Here is a 15,067-nt window from a genome sequence, read left to right on the forward strand (position 1 = left end):
CTTAAAAATTAAGTTAAACATATACCCATCACCCAGTCCATCTATGTCCACACAAAGACTTATACATGAATGTACAAAGCAGGGGTTTTTTTTGTTTGCTTTTTGTAATAGCTAAACAGCCCTAAGGGCAACTACAAATTTCCATCAAAAGGTGAATGGATATATACATTCCCGTATATCCATACAGTGGAATACTACTTAGCAATAAAAAGGAACACTATTGATATACACAAATCATTATGTTGAAGTAGTCCTTGGGTAATATGTATTTCTTTGGAGCAATCCAGTTTTTGTTGCCTACTTTCTGCTCAAGTGGATCTAAAGAGTCTGGGGATTACTTTAGAGCCTGAACAGTTACACAGCAGGTCAGTTATATAAATGCTAGTTATTTCTCTAGCATTTCAATGCTTAAAAAAAACAACACAACAACATGGTAGACTTTTGCTTTGTTTGCCTTTGTTCATTCCAAATGTAAGTTGCAACAGTCAGAGATCTCATTTAGATAGTTTTTAAACCTGAAAAGTCTGGTATTTGATTTATTGTCTGTGCTTTGCCCATCCCTTCCCTCAACATAATGACACCTATATTGAGATCATCTGAAAGAGTGGCTTTGGAGAGATAACACCCTTACCCTGTTCTTTGCCACAGAGCTCTCTCCCACTGTCTATCAGAGGTACTTGAGGGACGCTTGAGGCCCTCTTTAGAGCCACCTCTTACGATTGCTTCAAGTTGGGATATTGCAGCAGTTGGATGCACAACCCAAATTACTGAACCTTAGTCAATTGTTTATCAACCACAAGCAGAGAAATATTCCCTTCCATCTCTACTTGCACACTGCCTACCTCTTGTTTTAGGGCTTTGCTGAATGTGTGAAGAAACAGCCAACACATTGTGAATTTTGTCAGCCTTTTCCCCTATGGTTATGTACTCACTTCGCCTGTGGTCTGCCTCACAGGCAACAATTTTACCAAATGTTTTGATATAGATTATAAAGATCACCAGCATTCTAGCCTGCTGTGTCTTAATCCTCTCTGTCTGACTGCCAAGCCAATACCACATGTTTTAATTTGAATTACAGCAGCACCCCATTTCTACATTCTTAATTCCATATTAATTCACATATAAGTTAGGTTGCTGTAACAAATAAAACAAACAAAACAATGGCTTAAACAATTTAGAAGTTTATTTTTCCCTCATGATCCAGTTTGTGAGCTATCCAGAGCTGATGTGGCAGCTTCACTTCTCTCTGCGAGTCCTCAGGTGTTGAATGATTAAAGATGGCTCACCACTACATCCACATGTCAGCCAGCAGCCCGCTATAATTATCTCTTCTTTTTATGAGCATATTTATCACTATGCTCACGTCAGTTTGACCAGAACTTGGTCACATGGTCTAACTAGCTGCAGGGGAACTTGGAAATGCAGCCTTTAGCTGGGGACCATTTGTGTTTTTGAACAATACCATGACTTATTTAAAGGAAGAATAAATAGTAGGAGACAATTAGAAGTCTCTGTTACATGAACTAAGAGAAAATATTTACGACAGAAAATATAAAGGATTGTATTCATAAACGTAAAAGCTCCTACAAATCAATAAAAAGGCAACCCAATAAAAATAAACAAAATATTAATGTGCAGTTCAAAAGAAAAAATACAAACAACCAATAAGTGTATAGAGAGATGTTGAACCCCTCAGAGAAATCAGTCATCAGAGAAATGCAAATCAATTAAAACATTTTTTGCCAATCTGACTGGCAAAACTTAAACTATTGATAATATTCAAGTTTACTAATACCCAAGTTTGTAGGGGGAAAAGGAACTTCTTATACACTGTAATTGGAATATAAATTTGTAGAGCTTTTTGGAGGGCAATTTGGCATTCTCTATAAATAACTAAAATTCTTGTGCTTTGACTCAGGAATTCCACTCCTAGGAATTTCTAGTACAGAGTTCACTGGTGTTATTTATAGTAGCAGAAATTTGGAAAAAGCATAAATGCCTGATAATAGGGAACTAGATAAATTATGGTAAATTCATGTAATGAAATACTGTGCAACCATTTAAGAAAATAAAGTGGCTTGATATGTTGTTACCTAGGAATATAGTAAGTGTTCATAATAATGTTAAGTAAATAAGGCAAGGTGAAGCATATGTCTAGGACAATCCCCTTTCTAGAAAGGATAAAAGGAGGAAAAGTATATACTATATAATTATAGAAAGAAAAATCTGGAAGTATATGAGAACACTGATATATATATATATATATATATATATATATATATATGTATATGTATGTATATATGAAACAGTGGTTACCTCTAGGAATGTAGAATTAGAGGTGTAGAGAGTATTTTTTTACTTCTCAATTTGTATATGAATCTACACAATGGTGGGAGTATGGGAAATTTTCACCCCCTTTTTGTGTTTTCCTAGACTTTTTAAATTGAAAAATAATTCCAAAATACTAAAAATAGTTTCAATATTTTAAAGTATTCCTATAATATGAATATAAAAGCCTCAAAATAATAGGAATGAGTGATTTAAAGAATGTTTTGAAAAAATATTTATATCTCAGGTATTAACCTCACTTTTGAAGTTTAGATATGATTGACTCAAGTTAACCTTATCCCACACCAAAAATATTTTCCCAAGATTTCTGAGGCTTACATTCACTTTTATTTTGAAGTTTCTGCTTCTCCTTAATTCCAGATTCATCCATTTCTCACCTCTTGCCTCCTGAACCTGTGCTTCCCTTTCTTTTCCGTGCCATACCAGATGCAGTGCTTACCCCCCTTCATTTGATTTCTCCCCTCCACCAAGCATTCACATTAGGCATTTGTATGTGTTGCACACTTTTCTGAAGATTTAGGGAGGTAGAAAGAGTTTGCATTTAAAATATTGCAAATAATTTAAATGGAATGTTAGGCATCCTTCTTTTCAAAAGCCCTTCAATCACTTTTCCACTTTCTCACCTTTCCTTGTCTAGTGAATATGACCTTCTGCCATGTTGTCATCTTTCCTTGTACTTCACCATACCTTCTCTTCTCCTCTCTTTTTTTCCTGTTCTTTTCCTGGGTCCTGAATCCTGTCTTACTTGGGCACAAGAGGTTAGGTATCACTTGTATTTCATAATGTCCCTGAGGCCTCACCTCCCCCCATGAAAACAACCTGTCAAGATACATTCCTCACCAATGACAGTTACCTCCCCAAGAGGAACTCTGGTGCCTGCTATTAAAATAATTTCCTCTCTTTCACTATATATTATGGTTATATGTGTAACTGATAAAATAATTAGCACCTTAATTATCTTTATTAACTCTTCCTGGTTTTTTTTCTCTGAGTAAAGCTTTATCCTTTGGTCAGTGGTGTTGATAGATGAGTCTTAATTGACCTTGGCTTCCTGCTGTGAAACAGCAGAGTTGTGAAATATTGGCATTATTATGACACTAATCACATTTTCATTTTATTAGGGTCAGGAAGTAAATAAATGACTCACGCTAGAACCTCTTTGCAAAAAATTTAACTTTTGTAATGAAAATGTAAGCAGACATGCAATTCATGAAGATGCAAATTTATTTTTCCTTGAGGGAACTTAGCCTAACAGTTGGTCTGTGAAAACATGACCTTAACCAAAGTCAATATAAGATTTATATACTATCTATTAGAGACAGTACAGCATAGTCAATAAGGAGGAAACTTTTGGTATTAGAAAACCTAAATTAAAATCTGGATTCTACCATTTACTGTGGTAATCTTGGACATACTAACTTTACTGAGCCTCAGGTTTTTATCTGTAAAATGAAGGTAATAATACCTTCATTAATAAAACATATAACTGGCTTCATATAATGCCTGGTACATGGTAAACAGTCAGTACTTGGTAGCAATGGACCTTTAGCAATAATTATTCTTTTCATAATACTTATTATGTTTATTACTGCTAAATAATTTTCAACTGACGGGTCGCACTTAAAATTCATGTGGGTTCTCAGTGTTGCGAGCAATACTATTATATTTCCCTAGTCAGTGCATTTCCATTTTTCAAAACTACTCTATCATATCTTCTCCTCTCTGCTCCAACTTCCAACACCCCTCCTCTCTTTTCATCCTCAGCTATGATCTTGTTTCTTATTTTACTGAGAAAATAGAAGCAGCTAGAACTTTCATATCTTCTCACCAACAAATCTATCAGTCTACCTCCTGTGTAACAATACACCCTGCCTTTTCTCCTATTACAATGGAAGAGGGCCAATCCTTCCATTTGTGTACAGAATCCCGTCCCCTTTTGTGTACTTGTGGACTTATCACTGACAGTTATCCCCCCTTGCTCTTCATTAATCACATTTTATCTTTTATATTAGCTAATTCCCATCAGTACAAATATGCCATCATAGGTTTTCACCTTTCCTTCCTTTATATTTCCATCCAGCTACTACTCCATTTTTTTTGTTCCCCTTAGAGAAAAGCTCCTTGAAAACATATCCTTATCTCAACTGGATTTTCCAATCAGGTTTTCATTCCTGCTGCTCAGGTAAAACTCTTATCAAGGTTTCAAATGACTGCCACATTGGAAAATCCAATGGTCAGTTCTCAGTCCCCATTTTACTGTACCTCAGCAGCATTTGAACAGACTACTTTAAATTTCCTGAAGTACTTTCTTCACTTGGCTTCTGGAACAGCAACCTTTCCTGGTTTTCTTTCCTTCAACCTCACTGGCCACTCCACTCTGTAGTTTATCTTTCCTGACTTCTAAATGTTGATGAGTCCCGGAGCACAGTTCTTAGAGCGCTTTTCTTCTCTCTCTATTCAATTCCTAGGTAATCTCACCAGTCTCATTGTTTTTATCATCATCTTTATTGTGATTACTCCTAAATTTATATCTTAAGTCTCAATCTTCTCCGTACACCAGACTTGCATACCTTTTTGCCTATGCTACATTTTTGGTTGGATGTCCAATAGGTGTCCCAAACTTAATATGTTCCACCTTTTCACCAATTTTACTTATTTCAAGAACTAGTACTTCTAGTTACTTCTAGTCAACCAAAAATCTTAGTCTTTCTTGACCCTTTTCTCTCACATCCCACATCCAACCATCAGCAGATCCTGTCAGCTTTATCTCAGCGTAGATCCAGAACCTGACCATTTCTCATCACCTTTACATGCTATCACCATGGTGGTCCAAGCCACTATCCTCTCTTGCCTAGAGGACTGCGATAACTTTCTTAACTGGTCTTTCTGCTTCCACTCTTGGCCCCTGTGGTCTTTTCTGCACACAGTAATCAGAGTGGTCCTTTAAAAACATTTCCCTGATTAAATTTTCCAGTGGTTTTTTTCCATCACATTTAGAATAAAATCTAAAAATCCTTACTATGGTCTACAAGAGGCTGAATGATTTGGCTCCTGGCGACTGCTGACTTCATCTCCTACCACCTATCTCCCTCATCTACGCCAGCCACAGCAGTCTCTTCACTGTTCTCTGAACAGACCAAACATATGCCTTCACATTGCTGTTCTCTCTGCCTGTAAAGTTCTTCCCCCATATATTCATATGGCTTCTTCCTTCATTTCATTCAGTTCTCTGCTCAGATGCCAGTTCATCATAGATACCTTTCTGGCCATGCTATTTGAAATAGCACCCTATTCCCTATTTCCTGCCCTCCCTCAATCTCTCTTCTTTATCCTGTGTTTTTCTTCTATAGTATTTATCACTTCTTGACATTTTCTATTTATTATTTGCTTCCCTTCTAGGTTAGTTCCATGATGGCGAGGACTTTATTTTGGTCATTGCTGTATCCCCAGCACCTAGATTATTACCTGTGGCACTAAATGTTTGTTGGGTGCATGAATTGCTTTTTCCTCCATCAGATACACTGTTATCTTGCTGATGTATGTTTAAAAAAATCCTTGGAAAAGAACAGTGTTAAAAAATTGGGGTAAACTACATATAACATGAAGCATACCATCTTAACCATTTTTAAGTGTACAGTTCAGTGGCATTTAGTACATTGACAATGTTGCACAGACTCTAGTAGTTCCAAAACCTTTTATCACTCCAAAGGAAAGCCCCATATTCATTAAACAGTTGCTCCTATTCCATCCTCCCTCAAGCCCTTGGCAACTACCAATCTGTGTTCTGTTTCTGTGGATTTACCTATTCTGGATATTTTCATATAATGAAATGCAACATGTGATCTTTGTGTCCGGCTTATCTCATTTAGCATAATGTTTTCAAGGTTTATCCACATTGTAGCATGCGTATCAGAACTTTATTTCTTTTTACAGCTGAATAATATTACATTGTAAGTATTAATATATACTACAATTTGTTTATGCATTCATCTGCCAATGGACATTTGGGTTGTTTCTACCTTTTGGCTATTGTGAAAAGTACTGCTATGAACATATCTGTATATGTATTTGGGTATGTATTTTCAGTTCTTTTTGGTATATACCTAGGAGTGGAATTGCTGGGTTATATGGTTAATTCTATGTTTAATTTTGGAGGAACTGCCAAACTATTTCTCATAACAGCTGAACCATTTTCCATCCCCACCAGCAATGTACAAGGGTTCCCATTTTTAACCATGCCCTCTAACACTTGTTATTTTTCACTTTTTATTATTTTAGCCATATTGGTGGATGTGAAGTGGTTTTGAATTGTGGTTTTGATTGTATTTCCCTAATGACTAACGCTGTGAGCGTCTTTTCATGTGCTCGTTGGCCATTTGTATATCTTCTTTGGAGAAAAGATGAGTTTTTGACAACTATTATAACAATACTCTATTTGATGAAATCTCCTGTTTTGCTTAAATTTCTCTTGATTATAGCCCTAGTGTGTGCTAATTAGAACAGGAGTTGGGAAACAATGGGCCATGGACCAAATTTAGCTCACTTGCCTGTTTTTATATGGTCTACATCATAATCATGGTTTTTACATTGAAATGGTTGGGGGGAAAATCAAAAGAAGATTTCATGACACATAAAGATGAAAGGAAATTCAAATTTCAGTATCCATAAATAAAGTTTAATTGGAACACCCAGGCACACTCATTCATTTACATATTATCTATGGCTGCTTTCACCCTACAACAGCCGAGTTCAGCCGTTGCAGTAGAGGCCATGTGACCCACAAAGCCTAAAATATTTACTAACTGGTTCATTACAGAAAAAGTTTGCCTTCTCTGTGACTTTACTCTGTTTAGGCTGCTATAACAAAAATAATATGGAGTAGGTGGCTTAAACAACAGACATTTATTTCTCACAGTTCTGACAGCTGGGAAGTCCAAGATCAAGGCACCCGCAGATTCAGTGTCTGGTGAGAGCCCAGTTCCTGGTTCATAGATGACTACCTTCCTGCTGTGCCCTCACATGGCAGAGGGGACAAGGGAGCTCTCAGATCTCTTTTATAAGGGCACTAATTTCATTCATAAGGGCCCCACCCTCATAACCTAATCACTTGTGAAAGGTCTCACCTTCTATCTAACACTATCACATTGGGGGTTAGGTTTCAACATATGAATTTGGGGGCAGGGGACATTCAGTCTATTGCACCCTGTATTAGGAAGTTCTTGTTCTTAGCTTCTGATCTTTTCACAGCCCTAATCATTGATGACCAAAGAAGCCCTTAAGAGAGTAAGGAGGTACTTGTGGGGAGAGCTCACAATGAGGTAGTCAGTTTAGTTCTTGTAGATGACCGAATGTCTTTTTTATTTTGATACTAAACTCCAAGGTTAAACTATTAATGATAGGAACCAAATGTAAAATTCCTATAGAGTATCACTTAAATTTCAACTGTCACTGTCATTAAGTGTAGTGATAGTAGTGGAGCATCAGTAAGGTTCCAGCTCTCCCAATACATGATAATTTCATGAACTCACCTCTAAACACTCATTTGGCCCCACATCCTGAAAGTGTGATTCTAACACTAAATGTTGGAATGTCATTATGTTACTCAGTATCCCACTGAACGGGGGCATTTTGTATCCCAGAACTTACCAGAGGCCTTCTGTAACTGAATTATTTTGAAAATTTGTCTGCCCTATATAAGTAGAGACATCTTCTCACACTTCAAGCTTTCTTTGAATTTTTATCGAATAAGAGACTTCAAGTTGATTAGGTATCCAGATAGTATTGATTTCGATAGATGTGCACTTGTTAGAAGGAGGTTGTTAATCACAGTCATTGCCATGCTGGGTATAGGCCTTTTGAGTACATGTTGACTTAAGGAAATACCTTGTGGATTAAAAATACCAAGAGGTAAAGAAAATTAGACTCAGTCATGCTCCTCCAATTTCTATAATGACATTACTCTAAACTCAGTATTCCCAAATAGTAATCTTATTGTAGAAGCTACACTGTCTTATGTTCTGATGGGATATTTATAGTTAAGGGAAACTGAATGTTTAAGAGCAAAGTTCATTTCATTCCTGAAGAAAGGAATTTTGTAACTATTAGATTCTGGATCAGATTTCCATTAAGGTAATAGCCCCCAAACCCTAGAGGGTGCTCTCAGTAGGAATTAACATTGCCAAACAAGTAGATGCAATGCTCTTGTCCCTCAAAGCCTTTCAGCTTTCAGACCAACTCAGCTGCTGTGATTCCCAAGTACTTATCTTCTCTGATGAGTATGCAAGGTTCTCTTCTGAACGGAATCGTATAAATCTCTGGTAGCACCAAGCTAGTCTATGTCTTTTTGTATTTGTATTGGTCTCTAGACTCTAACTCCTTGATTGGTAGCTTTGCTAATGAAGGAAGCTCACTTTAATAAAACTATTATGTTTAGATGCTTGTTATTAGAAGCTGTGTGCCACATGCTATTTTAAAGCCCAATCATTAAGGTTGTTAAGAGGGTTTTGTTGCTCATAGTACTTTACGTAATTCCCAGGATGTTATAGAGCATAGAGGCTATTGTCATTTTGACATGCCTATCTGTGGTGTGCTTGTCCATTAGTTGAACCTATCAATATAAAAAAGTCCTAGTAAGCAATTAAATAAGTGACATTTGTTCACTGAGAAAAAGAGAATTTGCTGCCGTTGTTCTTCCATCTCCCTCCCCATATGAATCTATAGTTGCTTTAATATTCTTTTCCTTTGTTATTATCAAGAATTTCTACTCTGCTTTCAAAGCTGGGTTATAGTTGGGTCAATTCATATTCCAAAATCTTCTTTTAGTATTTTCTATTACAATATGGCCTGTGCTTGTTCTGATATGGAGCTGAAGTGTTTGGAGAATGATCGTAATTAGGTATTACTCCTCCAGCATCTTTCGATCAGCTTTTAAAAATCCTGCTGCTTAGGTTGCACTTTATTCCAATTAAATCAGAATATATGAGGTAGGAAGCCTAGGTATCAGTATGTTTTCAAAGATCCTGAGGTGATTCCAATGTGCAGCAAGATTCAGAAATCACTAGCTTTACTTAATTAGCCATATAGCTCAGAGGTTCTTCCCCCCAGTATTTATTTACTCGTCAGGATTAATTAGATGACCTTATAATAATGCATTTTAATTATTTGATAAAAAGATTATGATACTATTTCAAAGGGATGTATGTGCATCCATATAGTCATTGCAACATTATTTATAATAGCCAAGATATGGAGGCAACCTGTGTATCCATCATTGGTTGAATGGATAATGAGGAGATGGTACTTTGATACAATGGAACATTACTCAGCCATAAAAAAGAATGAAATGTTGCCATCAGAAACAGCATGGATGGACCTAGAGGGTATTGTGCTGAATGGAGTAAGTCAGAGAAAGACAAATGCCTTACGATTTCATTTATTTGTGGAATCTAAAGAACAAAATAAACAAAACAAACAAACTCATAGCTACAGAGAACGTTTTGATGATTGCCGGATGGGAGGAGGGTTGGGGGGGATGGGTGGAAAAGGGGAAGGGATTAAGTACAAATTGATAGTTGCAAAATAGTCATGGGAATGTAAAGTATAGCATAGGGAATATAGTCAATTATATTGAAATTATGTATGGTGTCAGATGGGTACTAGATTTATTAGGTGATCACCTCGTAAGTTACATAAATGTCTGATCACCATGTTGTGCACCTGAAACTAACATAATAATGTATGTCAACTGTAATCGAAAAATAAAAAATTATTTAAAAAAATAATTGGCAAATTAAAAAAGAAAAAAGATGTGATATATATATATAAGATATTATTGTTATCACTATTTAGATTGCAAAATATTTGATTGTGGTAAAATGTACATAAGATAAAGTTTACCACATTAACCATTTTTAAGTGTTCATTTCAGTGGCATTAAGTACATTCACATTATTGTACTACCATCACCATCTCCAGAACTTTTTTCATCTTCTCAAACTGAACTCTGTATCTATTACAGAATAACTCCTTTCCCTGCAGCCCCTGGCAACCACCATTCTACTTTCTGTCTCTATAAATTTGACAACTCTTAGGTACCTCACATATGTGCAATCATACAGTATTTATCCTTCTGTGGACGACTTCTTTCAATTAATGTAATGTCTTCAAAGTTCATTCATGTTATGGCATGTGTCCGAATTTAATTCCTTTTTAAGGCTAAATAATATTCAATTTCATGTATATATCACATTTTGTTTATCCATTCATTTGTTGATGGGCACTTGGATTGCGTCCACCTTTTGGCTATTGTGAATAATGCTGCTATGATTATGGATGTGTGAGAAGCCTATTTTAAGTGATAAACTTAACCACTTAACATTGGTCTGTTCTCCCTCTATACTGTGCTCATCTGGATTAATGGCTTGCTTTTTGTGGATAGATTGTAGTGTAGTTTACCAGATGAGCTAGTACTTGGCCCTAGTGACTGGTCTATCTTTTATAATATATGGCAAAAATTAGGTACTGTTCCAGATGATTTCTAGATTTTTCTCAAAGGTGATAGAATTATTTTATTAAATCAGCTCTCTTTCCCAGGCTGTGGATCAATCCCCCAGAAGCTGTGTTCTGCAAATATAGTGACAAAAGTCTCAGTATATCTAGAATAAACTAAAGGATTCATGCTGTATAGTTTAGTTTAACTCCAAAATGCCACGATGGCAAAATTATAAACTTCAAAACCAACCTAAAAGGCTTCCTAGTCATGTTGCTTTAGAAGTTATGAACTAATTAGATTGAATCTAGAAGCCACATTAAGATCCTTTTATTGCTGCCTGTATCAGATACGCCATTTAGTCTACTACACATGGTCTTAGCTTTTTGTATTACAGAGCAGAGAGCTCACTTTTTTACTTCTTTCCATTTTGTTTTTAAGTTTATTGGGGCAACAATTGTTAGTAAAGTTACATAGGTTTCAGGTGCACAATCTTCAGTACATCATCTGCATATCACATTGTGTGTCCACCACCCAGAGGCAGTTCTCTTTCCATCACCATATATTGGATCCTCTTTACCCTCATCTACCATCCCCCTCCCCCCTTACCTTCTGGTAACCACTAAACTATTGTCTGTGTCTGTGAGTTTTTGTTTCTTTGTTTGTCTTGTTCCTTTGTTGTTTTCAGTTTTATATACCATGTATCAGTGAAATCATATGGTTCTCGACTTTTTCTTTCTGATTTATTTCGCTTAGCATAATAATCTCAAGATCCATCCATGTTGTTGCAAATGGCACTATTTCATCTTTTCTTATGGTAGAACTTCTTTCCATTCTTAATGAGCCACTTTCGTCTCTTGACCCCTGTGAAGGGTATACTTTCTTCTTACAGACACTTCAGATAGGTGTTTTTACAAGAGATCAGGTATGTTAGTCCTAAGTGGAAATTTTATAAGGCATTTAACTTTGGAAAAGTAATGATTACTTATTTTGACATTGTATTTCTAAAGGCATTACTTTTTCATATTTCTACAACCCACCCACTTATCCTTATCACATCAAAGAAATGAATTTTTTTTTAATGAATTTTTATCTGTATATGTCACTCTGATCCCTTTGACATTTTTCCTTAATTTTCCACTTATAATAAAAGGCAATTGAAATGAAAAGAGGTTTGGCCATATCACTGAAGGGATAGAAACTTTAAATTTTGTTGGTCTTTTTGGGGTAACAAGTGGGCTACACCTGTGTGCTTTAGAGATACAGGAATGACCTAAAATTGAGAATCTGATGAGATAATGATTGTAGAACCAAATCTACAGATGAAACATAAGCAACTTATTCTTCTTGTCTATTGAACTCTACAGTCTGAGAGGCTAAGAGTGAGTGAACAAGTCTTCTTTCTTTCTAGATCTTCATCTGTTGGTGGACGTGGCCTGCAAGCAGGAGCACTTTGCAAAGGAGGAAGAATTAAAAGAGTGAGAAATGGATGACAAATGTGACATTGTGCACTAGCTGAAGCTGGAGGCAGACTAGCCTTGCACATGACACACTGTTGGGATTTTTTTCAGTTCTGTTAAGGAAAAAAAAGTATTTTTGTTTTGTTAATTTGAGAATTTTGTTAATTGAAAATTGGGAATTTGGTATTTACTACAGCTGTTTAGTTCAGATTATTTACCTTGACAAGTACTAAATATCTAGCAGCCTTTTTTTTTTTTTTTTGCTGCCCAGATCCCTTTCAAATGAAAAGTCCGGCCTTCTGTTACAGTCAAGAAAGCCTCTAAAAACTGCTGCATCCATGGTACTGGAGAATAATCTGTGTGTGTTGCTTTGTCGTCTTGCCACTCTCAAACTGTAGTTAGCGCAACTCCAGTGGGGAGTTCAGTCTATCTGTTTTAAGTCACAGTGTGATCCTTTTAGAGAAGATTGTATGAGAAATGAAGGCATAAGGTCACCAAGATCACAGGTCCAAATGGGTCAGGAATTCCAGGGAAGAAACTCTGGGAAAGAGCTAATTTTCTGAGTGATTAACCAGGAAATGCTCTTACTTCCTTACCCAGCATTCTTTTTTAAGAGCATGGCGTCCAGATTTGGACCACCCATCAACCTTAGGAGCTCCTAATTCTTTTATATTAATGGGAGCATTCTTCTATTTTCATATCTTTCTTTAATTTTAATGATACATTATCATAAATGGTAAGAAGGTTTTGTTAATATATCATTTATTTAAATGTCTTCTAAAGAAAAGTGTTTAACTTGTTTAATATATTTATAAATGCTGGTATATTTAAAAGTTTTAAAGCTTTGTATTTTTATTAATATTGCAGGATAGAAGGATAAAGGATACATGTGTAATATTTTTATTTTAAGGGGGAAATGTACAATGTGTGAACAAAAACATTAAGAGATTTAACATAGTGTTTTCTTATTTTAGATTTTTACATTCAGTAAATATAAATTCTCATCTATGCAAGATATTGTGTGCAAATTTTGGGAGAAACTGATTAGTAGTCATTTAACAGAATCGTTACCTTTTATATTTTTAATAGTTTATGTCAGGTTTAAGCTTCTGAGAGAAGTTTGGATAGTGGGATAGACTATAACATTTTTATCCTATCCCCTCTATAGGATTCTAAATTCAAGTAGTAGGATTGTGGAACTGGATTTTAGGAGAGGTGTGGTGGTTGTCCAGTTTCTGTGGTTGATCCCTCACTTGTTCATCCAGCGACAGCAAGAAACATCCTGATTTAAAAGTCTTTTAAGTTGACTAGAACTTTCTTACTGGATTCTGCTTCAGTTTTCTTAATAAGCACTGCAGAAACAAAAGGAAAGCCTAGGAATATGAAACTAACTACAAAGAAAAGGCACTTTGTGATAGGACATAAGTACTGTGTTAACATTGTGGGTGTAACAATTCATTTCTTAAATTGCATTGTGCCTTCCCAATGATGTCAAACCCTAGGAATGTTACAGAGATAGTAGTTTTTTGGGGGAAAGATGAGCTCTATTGGTCTGCAGTGACTTGGTTTAGATAGAAAAGTAGGTTCGGAAAAAATGACCTGTTTGGTCCATCTGATTAGAGTAGTTGGTGTCCATGTGATGGGCATTTATTCATCTTTATTCCCAAGGTTTAAAAGATGAACAGATTATCAAGACTCCTACATCTTTTGGCCAGACTATGTATTTTGGCAGAGTATGTGAAGAGGAGACCCAATTTCCAAATGAAGGACCTTTGCCTTTTCTCCATCACGTTAAAAAGCTGATACACTGTGTAGGTGACATTTCTTCCCTTAAATATGCCTTTCTTAGCTTTCTATATGTTGAAAGAGATAATATCTTTTGAAGAACATGTGTCAAGCAGGAACCGTGGCATGGATTTGGGTTCAGTGGTTTTAAGGCTTAATTAATGAAATACCTTTATCAGCTTTCCAAACTTTTTTTATATACGAATACAAAAGACCAAGGAGCTGGATCTCCTGCTATACTCACATGCCTGCTACCTATCAGCTAAAGGTGTCATCACTGATTTGGGTAAAGTAGAAAAAGATAAAATCTGTGTGAATTAGCCAGTATGGTCTGACACATAGTAACAAGGTTCCTGACTAGCACCTCAGTATCTCAGCACCTTAAGTATGATAAATTTCAGTCAGTCAACAATAAAGTGTTTCAACTAGACTTGTTGTCCTGCTTGTTTTTACTGTTTGATTGGTGATCATTGGAAACCTCAGTCATTATGACTATTAATCATAATAGTAAACTTCAAAAGAGAAGATATTCTGTTTTTCAAAGAATCTGGCTTTTTAAGAAAATGTGTCCTGGCTTTTTTTTTACCATTTGCACTTGAATAGAGATTGAATCTTTAAAATGCCAGTAAAGATAAGGACAATTCTGGGACACATTTACAGAAACCTAGTTTTTTGGAAATAGATGAATAGTCTTCAGTAACTTCAATCAACCCAGATGTGAAAGTAGATCCTGAAGGATGACCTGTCTCCTGTGTAAGATTAGGTAGTGGATGTCAGTGAGATGGGAATTTCATTACCATAGTGATGGAATCTTTAGGACATCTCTATGGAAGTTGTGGTTATATCAACGTGGGGGATAACTCCAAGAAATTAAAGTCAGAAAATAATTTCTCTTCCTTGTCAATTCTGGTGACCTAAACATACAGTGTATCAGTGAACTAAACTACACAGAACTGTTTGGTTTGATCCTGAGTACATTAGGGTA

At 35.9% G+C, this 15,067-nt stretch overlaps 1 protein-coding gene across 1 annotated transcript in view; it reads left to right on the forward strand.

Moving 5' to 3' along the window:
• The window catches only part of HSF5 (heat shock transcription factor 5), a 36,724-nt gene extending 22,247 nt beyond the window's left edge, over positions 1 to 14,477 (forward strand). The window contains exon 6 of the mRNA XM_019736316.3: positions 12,249 to 14,477. Coding sequence (XP_019591875.3) covers positions 12,249 to 12,319 — 71 coding nt within the window. The 3' untranslated portion in view covers positions 12,320 to 14,477. The remainder of the gene's footprint in view (positions 1 to 12,248) is intronic.
• Positions 14,478 to 15,067: the final 590 nt, after the last annotated feature.

This window comes from Rhinolophus sinicus, chromosome 12 (genome assembly GCF_057876585.1).
Source record: "Rhinolophus sinicus isolate RSI-liver-muscle chromosome 12, RSI-T2T, whole genome shotgun sequence".
In the NCBI taxonomy this organism is placed as follows: Eukaryota; Metazoa; Chordata; class Mammalia; order Chiroptera; family Rhinolophidae; genus Rhinolophus; species Rhinolophus sinicus.